We start from the raw sequence: 20,130 nt of genomic DNA, 5'->3' as shown, positions 1-20,130 counted from the left end.
TTTCAAATGCCACCCAGTGCCCACCACACGGTTTTATGTTTCTATGGGTGGTGCACACTCGCACACACAGCTGCCCGTAACATTTATTTTGCACCTGGATGGCAAAGATGAGAGGGAACATTGCCCAGAACGGAAGCAAAGGGGCTTTGTGTCCTCCAGACTCACCCCTCTTCCGGACTGGGCTGCTCTGTCAGTTTCGGTTAGAGCAGCCGCACTTCGGGCGAGTAGTCCTGAACGGCCCCCAAAAGTTCCCTCCTGGAATGGGGGTGAAATCTCGTTCCCTGACCCGATGGCTGTGCTTCCCCTCGGCCCACGGGCCGACCCCAGGTTGTAGACGGCACCCCCTGTGCGCCCGACTCCACCTCGGTCTGCGTCCAGGGCAAGTGCATCAAAGCGGGGTGCGACGGCAAGCTGGGCTCCAAGAAGAAGTTCGACAAGTGCAGCGTGTGCGGCGGCGACAACAAGAGCTGCAAGAGAGTCTCCGGCTTGTTCACCAAACCCATGTGAGTGCCGGCGGAGCCCGCTGCTTTGCCCACGCGCCCTGAGCACGGGGGCCAGGAACCGTCAGGCTGGTGGGGGGAGGGTGAATGGCTGTGCTGCTAGGGAGGGGCACTCTGCCGGGGGTGTTATCCGCATGGTCTGGCTTTTCCGAGCACCTGGCGTTCGGTCCGCGGCTCGGGGGGAGCTGAGTCCAGCTGGCTCTCACGTGGATCTGCCAGAAGGCTCCGTGGTGATCCTGGACCAGGGAGCCGGTCAGCTGGAGGCTTCTGAACCAAACCCGCCCCAGACGGGGGATTTCCTGGGGCTTCCTAGCGACATTAGTGATCGCAGCGGGGCCAAGAGACTGGCTGGATCCCTGTGGCTCCGTGCCCCGGAAGGACCCTTCCCCAGGCATCGGTCAGTGCCACGCTGGGCTCCGGCGGAGATTTAAAGGGCCACCACTGCCGCAGTTTCGGGGGTGGCAGCGGGGGACTCCTGGTCCTTTTGAACTGCCAGGCCCAGGGGCAAGTGCCCGCTCCCCCCTTCCCTCCCCTTCGGCGGAGCTGCACGGCACCATCACGAGAGCTGAGCCCTGCAGGGGGAAGGCCTGTTGGGGGGACGGGGTGGGGGGAGAGCCCACCCTGAAGCAGTGTGTCCAGCTCCTCTGGTGGGGATTGTTCCGGGCTGGGAAGGTCTCCGGGACAGAGCTGCTGTCGGGCGGGGGCGCGCTGGCAGGGCTGCGGTGGGGCTGCGCGGATCAGGGACAGGCACATTGGCCGAGCTGTGGGTCCCTCCGTTGGCCTAGCAGCGGGGGAAGGCCCCGGCAGAACTGGGAGGGGGAAGTGGGGGAAGCAGCAGCCCCAGGCAGGACAAGTCTCACTTGTCCCAGCGCCCAAACGTGTCCCAGGCCACTGACACCCCCTTCTCCCCCAGGCACGGCTACAACTTCGTGGTGGTCATCCCGGCAGGCGCCTCCAGCATCGACGTCAGGCAGCGGGGCTACAAGGGCCTGATCAGCGACGACAACTACCTGGCGCTGAAGAACAGCCAGGGCAGGTACCTGCTGAACGGGCACTTCATCGTCTCGGCGGTGGAGCGGGACCTGATGGTGAAGGGCAGCGTGCTGCGGTACAGCGGCACCGGCACGGCGGTGGAGAGCCTCCAGGCCTTCAAGCCCATCCAGGAGCCGCTGACTGTGGAGGTGCTGTCGGTGGGGAAGATGACCCCCCCCCGGGTGCGCTACTCCTTCTACCTGCCCAAGGAGAGCAAAGAGGACAAGTCCTCTCACCGGAAAGACGGGAAGAGCCCGCCCGTGCTCAACAACAGCGTCCTGAGCCTGTCTAACCGCTTGGACCCGGGCAGGCCCAGTTACAAGCGCGTGTCCTACAAGTGGGCGGCCGGGGGCTGGGAGGCCTGTTCCGTCTCCTGCGGCAGCGGGCTGCAGAAGCGGGCCGTGCAGTGCCGCGACTCCTACGGCCAGCTGGCCTCCGCCTGCGATGCCGCCCAGCGGCCCGTCGACGTCCGGATGTGCGGCGAGCCCTGCCCCGCGTGGGAGGCGAGCCCCTGGTCCCCCTGCTCCAAAACCTGCGGCCGGGGCTTCAAGAGGCGCATGCTGAAGTGCACGGCGCGGGCCGGCCGGCTCTTGCCTCGGGATCGCTGCAACCTCAGGAAGAAGCCTCAGGAGCTGGACTTCTGCACCTTGAGGCCGTGCTGACCCCGCCGGCGCTGCTTCTGAAGAAGGCCTGGTGTGTCTCTGGCTGGAGATCTGGAGCTGAGGGCTGAACAGTGGCGGGGGGAGGGCGAGGGGAGTGGTCTGAGGCGAGGGGTCTCTTACCTAAGGCACAGCAGTGGGGAGAGAGCGCGCAAACCCTCAGGGGGGCCCAGGGCGGTGTTGTCCAACAGGTTGCTCAGAGACGGAGTCGAAATAGACATCTACCTCGAAGCTGCCCAGCGGCCCTGGCTCCCTCCCCGCCCAGAGGATGCTACGGGCGCGAGCGGGAAGGACAGGAGGGAGGGCAAGGTCGGTTTCTGGGGATTGCTCTCCGGGACCGAACAAAACCCCCAGGACAACAGGAGTGTGATTCTGTCTCGCCATGGCCAGCCTCCCTCTGGCCTTCCAAAGGGTCGTCCCCGCCCCTGAAACACTAGTGCTAGACGGGACCAAGAGGAATTAGCATTGCAAGGACGACCGGTGCAATAAAGTACTGGGGTCTAACACGGACGGACGCCTTCGGGGCTTGCCAGCAAGGACTCAGGAGACCTTGCTGCAGCAACGTTGTCATGCAGGGCTGCAAACTAGTCATTGACCGGCAGCTTTGGTTTTCCACGTGTTTGGACCGAACGATGTAGATTCCTATGGTGCTTAAACTCCGAATTTTTATTCCCCTTCCTCGTGGTTGACGCAACCCCTGCGTTCCTGGGGTAATTTTGTCATTTCCATTGGATCCTCTTAGAAGACGATGCCTTTTTATATGGTGCTTTGGGAAGGGTGCGTGGAGGGGAGTGTATCTCTAAGACGACGTGGGTCTATTTTAACGGAAGCTCTTTGGGCCGGATGCCTTTATGCTGGGAGCACAGCAAAAAGGGGCCGAGAGTAAGTGGTATCCGCAACCAGGTGCAAATTGTATTCCCATAACCCCTGTACGTGGCCGAGCTGAGAGGGATGGCAGTGTGAGGGTAATTCTAGGGGTCCTGCCCCTCCTGCCCCGGCATGGTGCTTTCTGAAGAGTGAGAAGCGCTGCCAAGCGCGCTCTACATGCGCCAGCCCCTGGTGGCAAAGCCGGAGCCTTCTCTCCGAAACGGTGCTCTGGGCACGTCACTTTGCCTGGTCCCCAACTCTCCTCCACCCGCGTCTCCTTCCACCTTTGCTCAGGGTTAATTCTCAAAGGCGCAGAGATCCTGGGTGCTGACGTAGAAAAGAAAGGCGGGCTGGGCCAGGGGAATAGGGAGGTTGGGGGGCTGACTGGCTCCAGTCCATCCCTATGGGCATGGGCCTGTAACGGGGGAGTGGGGTACAGCTTGTGCAGACGTAGCTGAGCTTGGATCTAGCCGGCGCGTGTCCCGGGGCAGCGGCGCTACAGAGACGTGCGGTCCAGCCCAGGCGCGCTCCACCAGGGTGCAGGGACGCACGCCCAGAGCGCAAACCCGGCCTTGCACTTCTCCAGGACCCAGGCTAGCTAGATCGACGGCGCCTCAGGCACATGAGCGCACGCTCCAGTCACGTCCCGCCATTGCCGGGTAGACAGCCCCACGTCGGCAACGGTTGCCACCTGCATCCGGGGGCAATACACAGGCTGAAGGCGAAGCACGTGCCTGGGGCCCCGTTGCCCCACGTGTTCAGTGGGGAGCTGGCTCGGTTTCTGCAAAGCTCCGTGGGACCCTGGCGTGGAAGGCACCGGAGCAGGGGCACGTAGTTATTTTATGATTGGCCCTTGGCTGCGAGGTAGCTCAGGCACCGAGCCCTAGATCATCGGCCTCCTGCTGCCAGAGATTGGCAGCCAGCTGTAGGACCTCCCCCCTCCAAAGTGCATGAGCAACTTGTATTGAAAGTCTGCCTGGTCAATCGCCGCCCCTCTAGTACACGCCCCATGGCTCTGTCCTGGCCCCTCCTACCCACCTGGCCCCCCAGCCAGCCCACAGACACCAGAACTGGACAGGACCGCGCGAGGGCGTCAAGCCCTCACGGCAGGGCCGGGCAGCGTCCACATTCGGACAGGACACGGTTCTAGGGCGAGCTTGCCCCTAGCAGCCCACCCCAGGGCGTCCACGCGTGGGCTCACCAGAGCATCCAGCGCTCTCGCCGGAGCACGCTGAAGGGCACACAGCCCGTCGGGGCGGCCGCGTTCTGCCCTGCGCCTCCGCATGCAGGATTTGGCTGCTCGGTCCACGTGTTGCCCAGGGGATGTTCTCCAGCCCCCAAACGCGCTGGTATCCATTGGTTCCCTCTGGTGGGGGGATGCCAGCAGCTAGACTCTCGGGAGGCCCCCCTGCGTGCTAGGGGCAAGAAGATGCTTCCTTGTCCCACGGAAGAAAGTGGGAATTGTGGCCTAGGCGAGCGTGGGACAGGCCCGGGCCCCAAGGCCACTGGGCTTCAAAATAACCCCAGAGAGAAATTCAAGAGAACCCTGGTTTATTATTTTCAATTACACTGGGCATTAACCTCGCCTGATGCTGCGTTTCCGAGCATCTCCAGGAACGGTAGCACTGGGGTCACCGGCAGTTCTGCAGGGGCAACCCCCCCGCGGGTGGATAGATTTAGGGGTTCTGGGGCGGAGCCTCCTCCGGTGTAAACCAGCACGGCTCTGTTGACTCAGTCCATTGACTTGGATGGAGTGACACCAACTGGCCTTTGAACGGTGCCGGCGCTGTCCCTCGCACGCCAAGCAGAATGGGGATGGGGCTTGCTGCTGCCTAATCCCAGGAGTGATTCCACGCTCCTCCTCCGGGAGAGCCAGGGTTCCCCTCATCCGGCCTTCCCGCAAAACGCCCCCTGCTGGCACGTTCATTTCACTTTTCCTCCCAGTGCACTGGGAGTCCGTGGCCTTGATAGGACAGTGCCAGGTCTCACGTTCCCATGCTCTCGTGCTGCAAAACCAGCCTCCGCGCAGGGGCGAGAGAACTTGGACTGGCTGGTTACTGGCTACAGAATGGAGATGTGGGCGGGGGGGAGCGGGAGAAAGGAAACCAAATCCTGGGGGGGGGGGGGGGTGTTGGTCCAGAGTTCTGCACTAGACCAGGCCCTCCACTATACAGTGCCTGTACCAACAACAAAGTGTCCAGTGGCCCCTTAAAGACTAATAGATATATTGGGGCATCAGCTTTCGCGGGTAAAACCACATAGTCAGATGCAGTCTCCATGCCTCTGACAAAGTGTTTTTTGTCCACGAAAGCTGATGCCCAAATAAATTTGCCACCGGACTCCTTGTAGGTTTTGCAGATACAAGCTGACGGCTCCCCTCTGAGACAGTATCTCTGTGCAGCCCTTTGAGTTTTCCTCTTTCCCTGTCTCTGATTCCCCACCATATGGAATATTCCTACATTTATTGGTGGGTTTGCGGTGCTGAATGCCTGGTGCTTTGTGTTGAGTAGCTGGACCCGAGGGGCTGCCCGTTACATCTTTCCATAAAAACCCAAATTGGTCCCCCGCACCATCAGCTGTCACAATTGTGCAGGAGGCGGAGTGGGGCTTGGTTTGGTTCTTTTGTGTTCTTTTGCAAAATGTATGGCAGAAGGACAGAAATGCCTATTGTACTGGCTGCTTTGTGTATACCATGTATACTGTACATCAGTCTCTGCTGTTTGTGCATTGAAAGCAAACCTGAAATAAAGTGGTATTTAAAATTCCATCTGGTTCTTGGGGTACAGGTCTGTGTATTCTAGAGACTTGGGAGCAGAATCAGACTGTGCTCTGAACTCAGCCCTACTAGAGTTGAAGGCTGGATTCTTCACACATGTTAACTGGTCAAGGTACATCCCAAAGAGCCCAAAGTTTACAGAGAGGAGGTAGTGTGTGGCCAACAATTTGCTTGGCTTGCTTACATGGAGGCTGGCCGAATGATATTTTTTAAAAATATATAATTTCAGATTTATTGATTAAATTTAAAAAAAAATAGTTGTAAAGAATCAGTGTACATGTCCCCAGCTGTGCAACATAAGGGCTGTGTCTAGACTGGCAAGTTTTTCCGCAAAATCACATGATTTTGCGGAAAAACTTGCCAGCTGTCTACACTGGCCGCTTGAATTTCCGGAAAAGCACTGACGATCTCATGTAAACTCATCAGTGCTTTTCCGGAAATACTATGCTGCTCCCATTCGGGCAAAAGTCTTTTTCCAAAAGACTTTTGCGCAAAAGGGCCAATGTAGACAGCACAGTACTGTTTTCTGCAAAAAAGCCCCGATCGCAAAAATGGCGATTGGGGCTTTTATTGCGGAAAAGTGCATCTAGATTGGCCACGGACACTATTCCGCAAAAAGTGATTTTGCAGAAAAGCATCCTGCCAATTTAGACGTGCTTTTCCAAAAATGCTTTTAACGGAAAACTTTCCGTTAAAAGCATTTTCGGAAAATCATGCCAGTGTAGACGTAGCCAATGGGTTCTAGGCTGGCTTTTAAAAAACCATTTTTACTTTTTAAAAATTATCCAGTGTGAAGAGAATTAAGGGTGGGGGTGGAGGGCTGATGCTATCGACATTTGTATGCTCCGGGACCTGCCAAAAAGCTGTGGAAAAGGTTGTCAAGTTGCTCACTATGCCAGAAACCCTTCCTGATGCCACAAACAATGAAAGACGCTTGCCCTGGATAGACTGCCAACGATTGGGCCCTACGGTCCAGTGGAATGACTTGTTTCAATGGTCAGGTCAGTGGTTTGGGGGCAAAGGCAGCCATCAGCTGACCCGAAGGTTCTCTTCCCGCTAGCAGGCGGTGGAGCCATTCTGTATTAGTTTCAGTAAATGCATCGATGCCTATTCTAATGCAGGCTTGCCACTCCCTTCTTCAGTGGCTCCACCGGGGCTAATGGAACTCTGTATTTTGGTAGTCTCATTGGCTGTACATGGTTTCCTCCCGTCCCTACCTGCAGCTTGGTTTCTAGGTGTCCACCTCCTTGGAGTAGATCCTTATATTCTAGCCCCATGGTTTTCAGAAGAGACGAGCGAGGGAGGATTTGAGAGCAGCCTTCAACTACCTGAAGGGGGGTTCCAAACAGGATGGAGAGAGGCTGTTCTCAGTGGGGGCAGATGGCAGAACAAGGAGCAATGGGCTCAAGTCACAATGGGGCAGGTCTAAGTTTGAGATTAGGAAAACTATTCCCCTAGGAGGGTGGGGAAGCACTGGGATGGGTTCCCTAAGGAGGGGCTGGAATCTCCATCCCTAGAGGTTTGTAAGTCTCGGCTTGATAAAGCCCTGGCTGGGTTGATTTAGTCGGGGTTGGTCCTGCTTTGGGCAGGGGGCTGGACTCGATGACTCCGGAGGTCTCTTTCAGCCCTACGATTCTATCGTTCTATGACTGTTTCCCCTTTTTCCCATTGAGACTTGTCTGGATTTGCACTGGATTCGCACTGTGGGGTAGCTGTGGCATTGGGATATAAAATGGCTCCTGTTCCCCACACTCCTTGCACCATTGTCGAGAGGGTAGGTATTTGAACCTCGGCCTTGTGTGCTGTTTGCCATTGTGCATACACTGGACCCTGAGGTCTGCAGTCTTAGCCCGTCTGCCTCCTTCCTGCTTCTTTTAGCGTCCCTCTGCATTCTTGTTCTGCTGTCGTCTTGACCTTTCTCTGGACAGTTCAGATGCCTTGAAACTGACAAGGGTTAGAACGTTTTCTCCTTCTTGTACACTTGAATCCTGTGTCCTACGCCCCCTGCCGCCATCTTTAAAGAGTCAATGTCTCCAGGATTACTTGTGGGTGCCAGAGTTCTCAGTTCTGTAAATACTGGTATCAGTCCCTCTCTCGCTTCTTGGTTTCCAGTAAACCAAACCAAATCACCCAGGGTCACAATACTCTGCCTAGGGTAGTGGTCACCAACCAGTAGATCGGGATCTACCTGTAGATCTTGGAGCCTTTGACGGGTGATCCTGAGAGGTTTGGCTGGGAGGCTGTCAAGTGCAGGCACTTCATGTGCCCCTTTAAAGCACTGTTGTGCAGCTTCTACCCTCTGCCTTAGAGTTGCTCCCCACCCATGGGAGCCTCCTGCTTGCTATGCGGGGCATGGGAAGAAAAGGAAGAGGGGGAGGGGTGAGCCTGCCTTAGCCCCTTGCCCCACAACCACCCAGAAGCCACCTGTGGTAAGCAGTGCCCAGCTGGAGCCTGCATTCCAAACCCTGGCCCCAGTCCTGAACCTCTCCTGCACCCAAAACTCCTGGGTGGAGCCCCCAGCCTGATAAAAGTGAGTGAGGATGGGGGAGGGAGGATGGAGTAAGGAGGGTGGGGCCTCGGGGAAGGGGCAGGAAGGAGGTGGGGCAAGGGTGTTTGTGTTTGAGGTAGATCCTGGATTACACTTAAATTCAAAAAGTGATCTCATGCTTAAAAAGGTTGGAGACCCCTGGCCTAGGGTCACAGTACTCACACCTATCAGTTGCTTGCGTTTTGGGTGTTATTTCTGGCAATAACGTGTCTCTTTCAATTCTTGTCCTTTTTCCTTGCGTGTTTGTTTTCTCATCTTTAACTTTATGGCCAGCTTCCTCTAAAGACCCAGTTCTTGCTTCCATGCTGGTGCACAATTTTGGGGATAGGAATCTAGCGTTGCCTGTGGTCTCAGTCCACCCATGCTGCCTGCCTGCTCTGTTTGCTTCATTTTTGCTCGTTCTGTGTTTCCCACACTGCGCGTTGGCTAGTAACACAGTAGGACTTCCACTAAACTGGCTCATCACTAAAGTAGCTATTTCTAGAGGTGCTGCGGCCCCAGCTAACATCCCAGCTGTGTGCCCACAGGCTTCACAATGCAAAAAGTTGCAAAAAGCTAAATCATATTACACCCATTACTCCTTCTCCGCCCACAGCGTTACCTATTCATGCACACTGGTATGTTCCCACAGACATCCTGGGACCTATTCCCCCTGCGGTAAGGTAGCTGTGAATCTGGTGCACTGACCATAACTGGATCCAATCTGGAGCAATGGTCATGCTGGAGGGCTAGAAGATGGCTGCTTTTGTTGCTGGAAAGGCGGTGTCCATTAGAGCAGCCTGCACAAAACTACACATCACCCTTTTTATACCTCGTTGAGGCTCTCTCAGACCATCGCATTGACCAATGCTGGAAGGAGTCCTGGGACTCAAGGGGATGCTAAGTTTCACCACTTCACACATCATCTCTGAGTTCCCCAGGAACACAACTGCAGATTTACAATGGGTGCCCAAAAGAGCAGAGTTTGGCTCATTAACAATGTTGCTAGGTGCTCAGAAAACATTAGCTACGCCTTCCCTTGCTTGCAGAGCAATTCCCAGCACTCCCTGGATGAGTCAGTTTCCCCTCCTTAAGTCATATCACACCAACATGAGATAAGGCCCAATTCCTTCCTCGGAGCAGGCCATGTCTGTCCAGGGATGATAAATGCCACATCCATCTCCCAGCAGGGACAGCTTGTCCTTTTCTTTATTTTATCCCAAACAAAGAAAAGGACAGCTCCACTGGCATATTGCAAGTGCTTGGCAAACTGAGGGCATCCCAAAAATGTTCGAGGTGAACTTCTTTTGCACAAGCAAAGAAAATTGCTATCACATGATCTATTGAACATGACGGATGGTTTGTTTCTCTTTCCACACACACACACACACATTCTGTTCAAATATGTCATGCTATTGCAAAGAATCCAATCACAAACAGCTTGATTAAGAATCATATAAGATTGGGGTTGGAAGAGATCTTAGGAGGCCGTCTAGTCTAACTGCCTGCCCAAATCATCCCAGACAAGGCTTCGTCAAGCCAGGACTTTTAAACCTCTAGGGATGGAGATTCCACCCCCTCCCTAGGGAACCCATCCCAGTGCTTCCCCACTCTCCTAGGGAAATAGTTTTTCCTAATATCCAACCTAGACCTCTTCCACTGAACTTGACACCATTGCTCCTCGTTCTGTCACCAGTGAGAAAAGCCTCTCTTTTTCCTCTTTGAAACTTTCCCGTTTCGAAGGGCTGCTGTCTCTCATTCTTCTCTTCTGCAGACAGAATGAACCCTGTTCCCTCAGCCTATCCTCATACGTTATGTGCCTTGGCCCCCTAATTGTATTTGTTGTCCTCCGTGTGATTCTCCAATGCATCCACATCCTTTCTGTAGCGGGGGGCCCGGATCTGGACACAATACTCCAGGACTATGTCTGCACTGGTGCGATCTTGCACTAGAGCTATGCAAATGAATATAAGCGTGGACTATCGCCGAGCCTCATGTGCATATCTAATGAGCAGCCATTTTTGCGGAAGAGGCTCTTACACAAGAAGGAGTGTCTACACTGCCCCTTTTTGCGCAAGAAAAACCCTCTTGCGCAATGCTGTTATGTCTGAAAATAATCAGTGTAACAGCATTGCGCAAGAGGGTTTTTCTTGCACAAGAAGGGGCAGTGTAGACAGCTCCTTCTTGCACAAGAGCCTCTTCTGCAAAAATGGCAGCTCATTAGATATGCAAATGAGGCTCGGCGATATTCCACGCTTAGCCTCATTTGCATAGCTCGGGCGCAAGATTGCACCAGTGTAGACATAGCCCAGGTGTGGCCTCGCCAGTGCTAAATAAAGGGGAATAATCACTTCTCTAGATCTGCTGGCAATGCTCCTCCTCACGCACCCTAATATGCCATTAACCTTCTTCGCTACAAGGACACACTTTTGACTCATATCCAGCTTCTTAGCCACTGAAATGACAGGATGTCCACATCATTTCTATAGCAGGAGGCCCAAACTGGATGCAACACTCCAGACGTGGCCTCACCGGTGCCGAATAGAGGGGAATAAACATTTCCTCAATCTGCTGGCAGTGCTTCTACTAATGCAGTCCATGTGACTCACATCCAACTTCTCATCCACTGGAATCCCCAGGTCCCTTTCTGCAGAACTGTGCTTAGCCAGTTGGTCCCCAGCCTGTAACAATGCTTGGGATTCTTCCATCCTAAGTACAGGATTCTGCACTTGTCTTTGTTGAACCTCATCAGATTTCTTTTGGCCCAATCCTCCAATTTGTCTAGGTCACTCTGGACCCTATCCCTGCCCTCCAGTGTATCTACCTCTCCCCCTAGCTTAGTGTCATCTGCAAACTTGCTGAGGGTGCAATCCATCCCCTCAGCCAAGTCATTAATGAAGATATTGAACGAAACTGGCCGCAGGACCAACCCCTGGAACACTCTGCTTGATACTGACTGCCAACCAGATATCAAGCCATTGATCGCTTCCCATTGGACCCATCAATCTAGCCAGCTTTCTATACACCTTGGCTGCATCTAGACTGGCAAGTTTTTCAGCAAAAGCAGCTGCTTTTGCGGAAAAACTTGCCAGCTGTCTACACTGGCCACTTGAATTTCCGCAAGAACACTGACGATCTTACATGAGATCGTCAGTGTTCTTGCGGAAATACTGTGCTGCTCCCGTTCGGGCAAAAGCCTTCTTGCGCAAATGCTTTTGCGCAAGAGAGCCAGTGTAGACAACGCGGCATTGTTTTGAGCAAAAAAGCCCAGATCACGAAAATGGTGATCGGGGCTTTTTTGCGCAAAACCACGTCTAGATTGACACGGATGCTTTTCTTCAAAAAGTGCTTTTGTGGAAAAGCGTCTGTGCCAATCTAGACGCTCTTTTCCGCAAATGCTTTTAACGGAAAAACTTTTCCGTTAAAAGCATTTGCGGAAAATCATGCCTGTCTAGATGTAGCCCTTCAGTCCATTCATCCAGGCCATACTTCACTTGCTGGCAAGAATCCTGTGGAGACCGTATCAAAAGCTTTGCTACAGTGAAGGTATGTCACAACCACTGCTTTCCCCCATACCTACAGAGCCAGTCACCTCCTCACGGAAGGCAGGTAGGTTCATCAGGCGTGACCTGCCCTTGGTGAATCTATGCTGACTGTTCCTGATCATCTTCCGCTCATCCAAGTGTCTCAGCATGGATTCCTTGAGGACCCTCTCCATGATTTTTCCGGGGACTGAAATGAGGCTGACTGGTCTGTAGCTCCTCGGATTCTCCTTCTTCCCTCCTGCACAATTAAAGTCTCACTTTAGAGCAAAATATTTGCACTGCTCACATCTCACAGACAATGGGCTTTCGGCTGGCCCTCTGTGCCTGGACGTGGCTGTTATCCCATGCCTCTTCCCCTGAATGCCCATGCGAAGGGTGGTGGGGACTGAGTTAAGGTTAACTCCATGTCCACCAGGGACTAGCTAGCATGCCTGCATCTCATCAAACGCACAGAGGAGAGGGAGAGGAAATCTATCTTCAGGAGAAGGCAAGAGGAAACCACCAGCACAGTCTGAACCCTCCGCTCAAATAAAAGTGATAGTGGTCTGTGTTTGGTCAGCTCAAAGTTTGTTTACTCAGTGCCCGACTGGGTATATCGCCTAGGGAAAGCTGCACAATTGATTAATTCACCTGAGAAATATACTAAGAAAGGGCAGGACATGAGTGACGTGTGAGATATGGAACAGCCATACCAAACAAACTCTCCTGGAGCAGGAGATTAATGCAGAACAAACAACATGAAAAAGTGGCATGGAACAAAGTCCAAACAACAAGCAAAGTCTCAGCCAAGAGCTTTCTCTCAATCTCAGACGATGGGGTTGGAAAGCAAAGCACCTGACGTTCCAGCAAAGGGTTGTGGAATCAGTTTTGTGACGGGGCCGTGAGCTGGTGCATCCACCATCAATGCCTGTTGGTCCTGCTGGCAGGGCAGAGGACTGGACGTGATGAGCTCTCGAGGCCCCTCCCAGTTCTAATGTTCTATGATTCGTCTATGGTCAGAGATGCAACCATATGTTCTGGGTGTCCCTAAACCTCTGACTGCCAGATGTAGGCTGGATGACAGGCCTGGACAATCACTTGCCTAGTGGCCTGTTCTGTTCATTCCCTCTGGAGCATCTGGCAGCATCTGGAATACAGCATATTTGGCTCGCCCTTGTGACACCCTTTTAGGTACCTGACAGCTGCTTTCATGCCCCCTCTCCATCTTCTCTTTTCCAGTTTAAACAAACCCCGTTTTTTCAATCTCATCTCATAGCTCATGTTCTCTAGATCTTTAATCATGTTTGTTGCTCTTCTCTGGACCCTCTCCAATTTCTTCACATCTCTCCTGAAATGTGCCATCCAGAACTGGACACAACATTGCAGTTGAGGCCTGATCAGTGGAGCAGAAGAAGTAATCTCGTGTCTTGCTTACAACACTCCTGCTAATGCAGCCCAGAATGATGTTTGCTTTTTTTGCAGCAAATTACACTGTTGACTCAGATTTAACTTGCGGTCCACTGACCTTTCCTCAGTACTTCTTCCTTGCCAGTCATCTTCCGTTTTGAATGTGTGCACCTGCCTGTTCCTCCTTTGCATTTGTCCTTATTGAATATCACCCGGTTTCCTGCAGACTATTTCTCTACTTTGCCCAGATCATTCTGAATTTTAATCCCATCCTCCAAAGCATGTGCAACCCCTCCCAGCTTGGTACCATCCATGCACTGTAAGTGTGCTCTTCATGCCAGTCTCTCAACCACTGATGAAGATACTGAACAGAAGTGGCCCCAGAAATGACCCCAAAGGGACCCCACTTATTACGCCCTCCAAGCATGACTGCAGACCACTGATAATTCTCTGGGAACCACATATGAACCCACCTTATAGCAGCTCCCATCCCTGTTAGGTGCATTTTACCTAATCTCAGTCTCCGTCCCCCTTACCACAGCACCCTGCGTTGTTCTTAGCCGCAGCTCTGTGTAGCTGCCTGGAGGAGCACAGAGCACGTGACGCCCAGCGAACTAGCAATCCTGGTGACTAACCGTTCCTTGCGAAAGGCGTTGGACTGATTCTATCTCCTTATCAAAAAGGAACTGGAGCCCCCGTTGCGCCTTACCGAGGTCACCTTGTGGCTCTGCTCAGACTGGAACCTGGCCAGGAGGTTCTTAGAAACGCTTCCCTGCTGCACACAGGCCATGTAAATGTTTCTGGGTTTGAATTCCCCGTTGCACGCGGTTCTGTTAGTACCGCTACACATGCCAGCGGCTGGGCACGGCCTGCCAGCACCAGGCTGCTTTCAAACACTTGGCATTAATAAAAGCACGCTGGCACCTTAGAAATCCCACTGGGTTACTTCACCCAAGGCTCATTCACCTCGGTGAAGGCACCAAAGAGGAATTATTGCTGCCCTAATAATAAACCTTCTCCTCCAAAACCTTCCAAAGGACTTTGGGGCTGGGCTGAGGGCAACATTTTAGAGCATCCTAATGGCCTGGCGAAGGATTTGGAGTCCCTTTCACAACCGCAGCCTAGACAGTCATCCCCTGGAGTTTTCCCAGCTGGTAGGGATCCCTTGTGAAGCGTGCGCTGGTGGCAGACAGGGAGACAGGCTAGCGTGAGGGGTGAGTCAGGCAGGAGGAGCAATATGGAGGTGTAGCCATAAGTGCTTTTGGGTAGGCTGGAGAGGACCTAATAGACGGTTTAGTCGAAGCAGCCGAAGCATCAAGCAGACCCAGGACTGTTGTCTGTTAAACATTATTCTAGGAGAATCATCTCAGCGAATCCCGGAGGTTTCTGGAGCAGTGCGCTTCCCCTTCCCCTCGGGACAGCTCTCAATGTGCCCTAAAGGAACAAGCTCCCCTAAAACCCTGGACGCGTCTATTCATGGCGGTCAGCTCTCCATGCTGGCACTCCAGTGGGCAATTTCTCCTCTCGCTCTGCGGCACACTGGCGGGGCTCCTCCTGTCCTCCTCCTGCACACCCACAGAAGGCCCTTCGTGTCTACACAGTCCAAGGCAGCTCTGAAGCTTACACCCTTCCCCTGGCGCTGGCCCGAGCCACAACGTCTGCACAGATACCTGTAGCCCAGCCCCTCAAGTCGCGCGAGCCCTAGTCTGTTGGCCCAGGGTCAGGCACTGGCCGCTGTGGGCTGCGTAACCATACCTCAGCCCCACCCCGGCCTCCTCATGCATTTTCAATACACTGGAGACACCTCATTCTTGGCCTGTCTCGTCCGTCACTGCCACGGAAGGAGGGCCGGAGCTGCCTTTGGAAGAGACGGGCGGCAGGGGTCATCGAGAAAGCTCTAGAGACATTTGGGACCCGTCTGCCGTTCTGTCACGGCCATGCCCCAAGGAGCTGCAGCATCCCTCGGCTAAAACCGGGGCAGGAGCAGCCCGCGGGCACAGCCTCTGAGGAGCTAGCTGCCTGACTGGCCCAGCTCACCGCCTCAGAGTGCCCCATCCCGACAGGGTCTGGCAATATGCCCCTCTGCCTCCCCGGCGGGCCCCCCACGGCCTGCTGTTCTGCCCTCAAGAGCTGGGCTGCTTTCTCTCAGCCCTGAGCCAGCCCTGTGGAGCACCACGCCAGAGCTCGCTGCACAGAGCTGACCGGCACAGGTCTGCTGGGCCTTAAAGGAGTGGCCTACCCGGCTGCAGCCGGCGATGATGTTCCGGGGACAGCGCAGATCCTGGGGGTTCATTCTTGGCTGTTCGCATTTGTGGCAGGGTCATTTCATCCGGGTGCGTCGTGTGGTGCCGAGGGCCCTGCTGGGAGGTTATTGCTCTTGTCAGTAACCGTTAGGGCACCTAGAATCAGAGACCAGGCCTCTTTAATGGCATTTCAAGCAAAACAAACCCCCATATTCATCAACTAAAACAGTGGTCCAGAGAGATCAGAACTGAGCTACGGGGCTTTTTGAGGCCACAATACACACTGAGATACCCTAGTTAGTTCCCTTGGCCATGACACAAACCCCCCACAACTGTTAATACATTTATTCTCACCACCCTGCTTTAATGCAAGGCGGGGTTGTGACAGACCGAGCCGTGTCTGGGCACCGCTGCGGGCATCCGCTCAGGGCGAATTGCTCAAATCCGGGGCTCCTTACAGCCCCCAGACTGGTGACCTCTCCAAACAGGCCACAAACCAGTCCCACCGAGCGCTTCAGCTGCCTGCCTGAAGCCTCACAAGCAAAAACCTTCCGATACCCCAGCAATATCCGTGCCCCAGATGGCCCCGGGCCTCATACACAGGTGGGAGGTCCTAGCACCCAATCCCACCTACCCCCAACAAGTTCTGTCCGGTTCCAAGAAACCAGCCACAGATCCCTGGTCAATTTACCCTCTGGACTGTACCCACAAATCACGCTGGGCCAATCCTTTAGCATCTAACATCTAAAGGTTTATTATTATAATAAAGAAAAGCATGAGAGTAAGGTTGTTAAAGAATAGTACATTACATGCATCGAATCTCCCAGTCCTCGATGCACGCTCTAGCAGAGATGTCACAGCTGCTGGTTTAAAAGTCCTTGTTGCACACCCTAGAATCAGGATGGGTTCACAGGTCTTTCCGGCTCTTCGATCCCTGCAATGCTGCCTCTGGGATGAAGTGCTGAGCTGAGAACAAGATGGCATCAACCACATGGCCTATTTATCCCTCCTTCCTGGTCCCTTCTTGGCTGTAGCAGGTCACCTGGCCAGAGGCCAATCTCTGTGTTCCCTGCTGGCAGCTCTCAAGTGACAGCCCCCATTCTTTAGGTGTATCCTTGGCCCATTGAGAGCCATTGTCCCACAGGGCCTCGCTAATTAGCACGTCCACAGGCCCGGCCCTGCCCAATGCTCAACCACATGCAGGGAAATCTTCAGTATCCACACAAGTACATGCTAATAATTGCACACACAGACATTATACAAACACATGAACAGCGTACATAGGATTATCAGACAGTAAGCTTTTATTCAATACCTCACATGGCCCTCTTCTATACCATTTTTGGGGCCAACACCCCCACCTATGGGTTCATCAGCGATCTGGCTTCTCCCCTCAAGATCCAGTAACGTGACAAGGGTACAGTCCCCTTTTCACAGAAGGGAAACAGGCACAGAGTGAGTAAGTGACATACCCAAGTCACACAGGGAGTCAGTGGCAAAGCAAGTAATTGGTCCCCTCCCCCCCCCCGAGTTCTATCCAAGTGCTCTCATCAGTGGACCATCCTTCCCCTGCTGGCCTTACAACACATGTTGCACAGAAGAGCGGCCTCATGTGGTCTGGGTGGGGTTTTGACACAAGTCCAACCCTGTAGGCATCTTTGAAAGAAGCATTAAAAAGCCATCAGTGTGCGTGCCGGCATCCCACTTAGCACTGGTATCCCGCCCCGGTCAGGGGTCGAGGAAAGGTTTCTGCGAAGGGAGCCCCCGGGGGACCGCTCTCTGCTTCGACTCGAAATACCAGCCTCCCAGGGCTGCCGACCCCGAACTCGCCTCTCCGGAGCAGCAAGAGGCAGGGTTGTTGTGTGCTATCTGGCAAACAGATCTGGGCTTTGGGGCTGTCCGTGTAAATGCAAATCATGAGCAATAACTGTGCTAAGTGATTTAATATGCAGTCCGGGATAGTGCCAGGGAGGAAGTCATACATTGCTTTCTGTCCAGATCAACTAATTTTTCACTCCCAATGCATTCCTTATGCAGCTCCATTTAAGTCGATGGCTTGATGTGTGCATACTAATTAGATTCTAATCCAAATCTGATTCTGATCCTGGGTCTGAATGTGATTTTGTTTGTCTTCCTTTGTTTTAAATGGAAATAAAAGGAATAGAGGGTGGAGCGGGGAAGGGAAGAGAACAGCTTTACATGTGTGTTAACGGAGAGAAACCTTTGCAAGCAATGTTAAAAGTCCTCCTGGTATTTCTTTCTGGTCAGAGGATTTAGTTCCGATTGAGATGTGGCTTCGGATCAACTTGCTGAGCCTGGATTCCTCTCGTCTTGTTTTGTTTTGGGGCCAGGAGGCAAAAACAAACAGACAAAGATTGAATTAATAGACCTAATTCATAACATGTGGAGCGGAGTGCTGCTCCCATGTGTAACCAAGCTGTGCAGTTCGACTTTGATGCTCTAAGCGAGGCCTGTCTAGCATCAGACACATGAAATATAGGCAGACATGTGGGGTCGGCAAAGCCAAACAAGGCTGGCAGCATGCAACAGAGCCTGATACCAAGAGCAAGACACAGGGACATGGTAAACTGATTTCCCGCTCTGATGAGTGAAGTCAGCTGATTGGCTGGATGCCCCTGCGTATATACTGCTGTAATCACTCTGTTGATTGCATGACTTCTGCCAGCTGACCATTGAATTAATTTGCTGGCTTCATCAACCGGATTGTTATACAAACTATTTTTGTATTGGAGCCACGGCTGGAGACAGCTCCTCAGAAGGCATGAGCAAACTGATGACAATTCTTTCTGCTTAGTAAGGAGGGTGTGCCTTTAAGGGAGGTGGAGCCCACTAGGAGAGGCTAGGCATTGTTTCCTCTAATTTTTCCCCATTCAATTGCAAAATAAATTTTGTTACATGCACCAAAGCATGTGCAGAGATGCACCACCAATAGAAACCCATGCTGCTGGTTGTGGGCACCACGGGCATGCTGCTGATTACGGGCGGCCAGCCAGGAGAGACTGAACAGCTGCCCACAAGTGCTCGGCTTGCAGAGAACACTAGCGCTAGGTCCTCGGTACCCCAGCTGGTGGGGAAGGGGGGTTGCACGATATCTGAGTGGGCAAGAGGTGTGAGTCCCTTGAAGGGTCTTGAGTACATGCAGCTTCAACCGGGGAGCTGGTTTGAGGATGTTCCTGGTGCCGCTGGAGGGAAGCCAAGCTGAAAATTCCATACAGGATGGGCCGGCAGGAGGCCGGTGGGCAGACCTTTCTGGGGGGCCCGCAAAGATTCAGTGGACCAGCATCAAATTTCATCCACCCACAATGCAGAGTGGATTTGATGCCTAGGAAACCATCTAGCAACATCTGCAACAGAATCCCTAGCAGGTCAGAGGAAGAGCAAGGAATAGAACCAGGGACCATTCCAGCGTACTGTGCTCTGAGCCACCTCCCACACGCATGGAGGACAAACTAGGATCAAAATCCCCAAGTCCTTCCTCAGTCAACACTCCCACTGATGTCCAAGCAGCTTTGCAGTGGCAGCGTTGTGGCCATGGCGAGTGGTTTTAAAACTGAACTTGTCAAGACAGCACAGAGACTGGTGAGGCCCAATCCCAAAGTGTTTCCTTTGGCTGACCGCCCTGGATGTGTGCCTGACAAGCATCAGGTCTACAGTCAAGAAATGAAGAACCCAGAGAAATGTTTTCCAGGACCAGGAGGTGGGCGGGGACTAGCTTGAATAGCCTCTAAGTGCTGCTGATTTGCATAAGTGTTTGAGGGAGAGATATTGTTCTGTTATGGGGTGATGGCCACAGGGCTTCCTAAGAAGCTGAGCTGAGAGGTTTCTGGGGGCACCGCTGAGAGGGCCAAATCAGGGTGAATTGCTTAGGGACAAGGCTACTTACAGCCCAAGGCTGGGAAGGCACCAAGCCAGTCCCACAGAGCACTTCTGTTCACCACGCTGGCTAGCAAGAAGTCATACAAGCAGTCCCCTGAGACGCTCCAGTTCTGTGTCACCACCGCGCCCCATACAGATGAGAGGTTAGGAAAACCAGTCTCATCAAATCCAAGCAGGGTCTTCCCATCCCAAAGGGCCAACCCCATTCCCAGGTCAATCTGTCCCTCAGCTCTTACCCAAAAGAGCCCACGGAGCCAACCCTAAAATCTAAAGGGTTGTTAATAAAAAGAAAGAACGGCTGGAGAGCAAAATGGTGAAAGGCATCAAATTACATTCAGCAATGCAAAGTTCTTGGTGCAGAGGTGGAATAAACTGCTGTCGTCAAACAAGTTCCTGGAGTAGATCCTCGGCTAGGATCCTCATCAGTCCTTTGAGGCCTCAGTTCATAGCACAGCTCCTTCAGGGTTGCTTAGCCAGAATGAAACCAGGACTGAAGACAAAGATGGAGGAACCCCCAGGGCCTTTTTTATACCCATGGGGTGGAAATTCCGTTCTCCTTGTGTGAAAGATGGAGTCGGTCACATGAGCAAGTCACCTGACCTTGCACGACTCGGCCCTTTTAGGCAGCTGCCACGACTGGAATGCTGGTCTGAACATTCCCAGCAAAGTGCAGAAGATGTGGATTGCCCCAACCCCAC

At 53.4% G+C, this 20,130-nt stretch overlaps 1 protein-coding gene across 1 annotated transcript in view; it reads left to right on the top strand.

The window, feature by feature from the left end:
- Positions 1 to 5,823, top strand: part of ADAMTS15 (ADAM metallopeptidase with thrombospondin type 1 motif 15) — a 30,614-nt gene extending 24,791 nt beyond the window's left edge. Inside the window, exons 7-8 of the mRNA XM_075909820.2 lie at positions 328 to 503; positions 1,414 to 5,823. Of these exons, the coding sequence (XP_075765935.1) occupies positions 328 to 503; positions 1,414 to 2,194 (957 nt within the window). The 3' untranslated portion in view covers positions 2,195 to 5,823. The remainder of the gene's footprint in view (positions 1 to 327; positions 504 to 1,413) is intronic.
- The last annotated feature ends 14,307 nt before the right edge of the window (positions 5,824 to 20,130 follow it).

This window comes from Pelodiscus sinensis, chromosome 25, assembly GCF_052426305.1.
Source record: "Pelodiscus sinensis isolate ZL-2025 chromosome 25, ASM5242630v1, whole genome shotgun sequence".
Lineage (NCBI taxonomy): Eukaryota > Metazoa > Chordata > Testudines > Trionychidae > Pelodiscus > Pelodiscus sinensis.
This window is presented reverse-complemented; position numbering and strand designations above follow the sequence as displayed.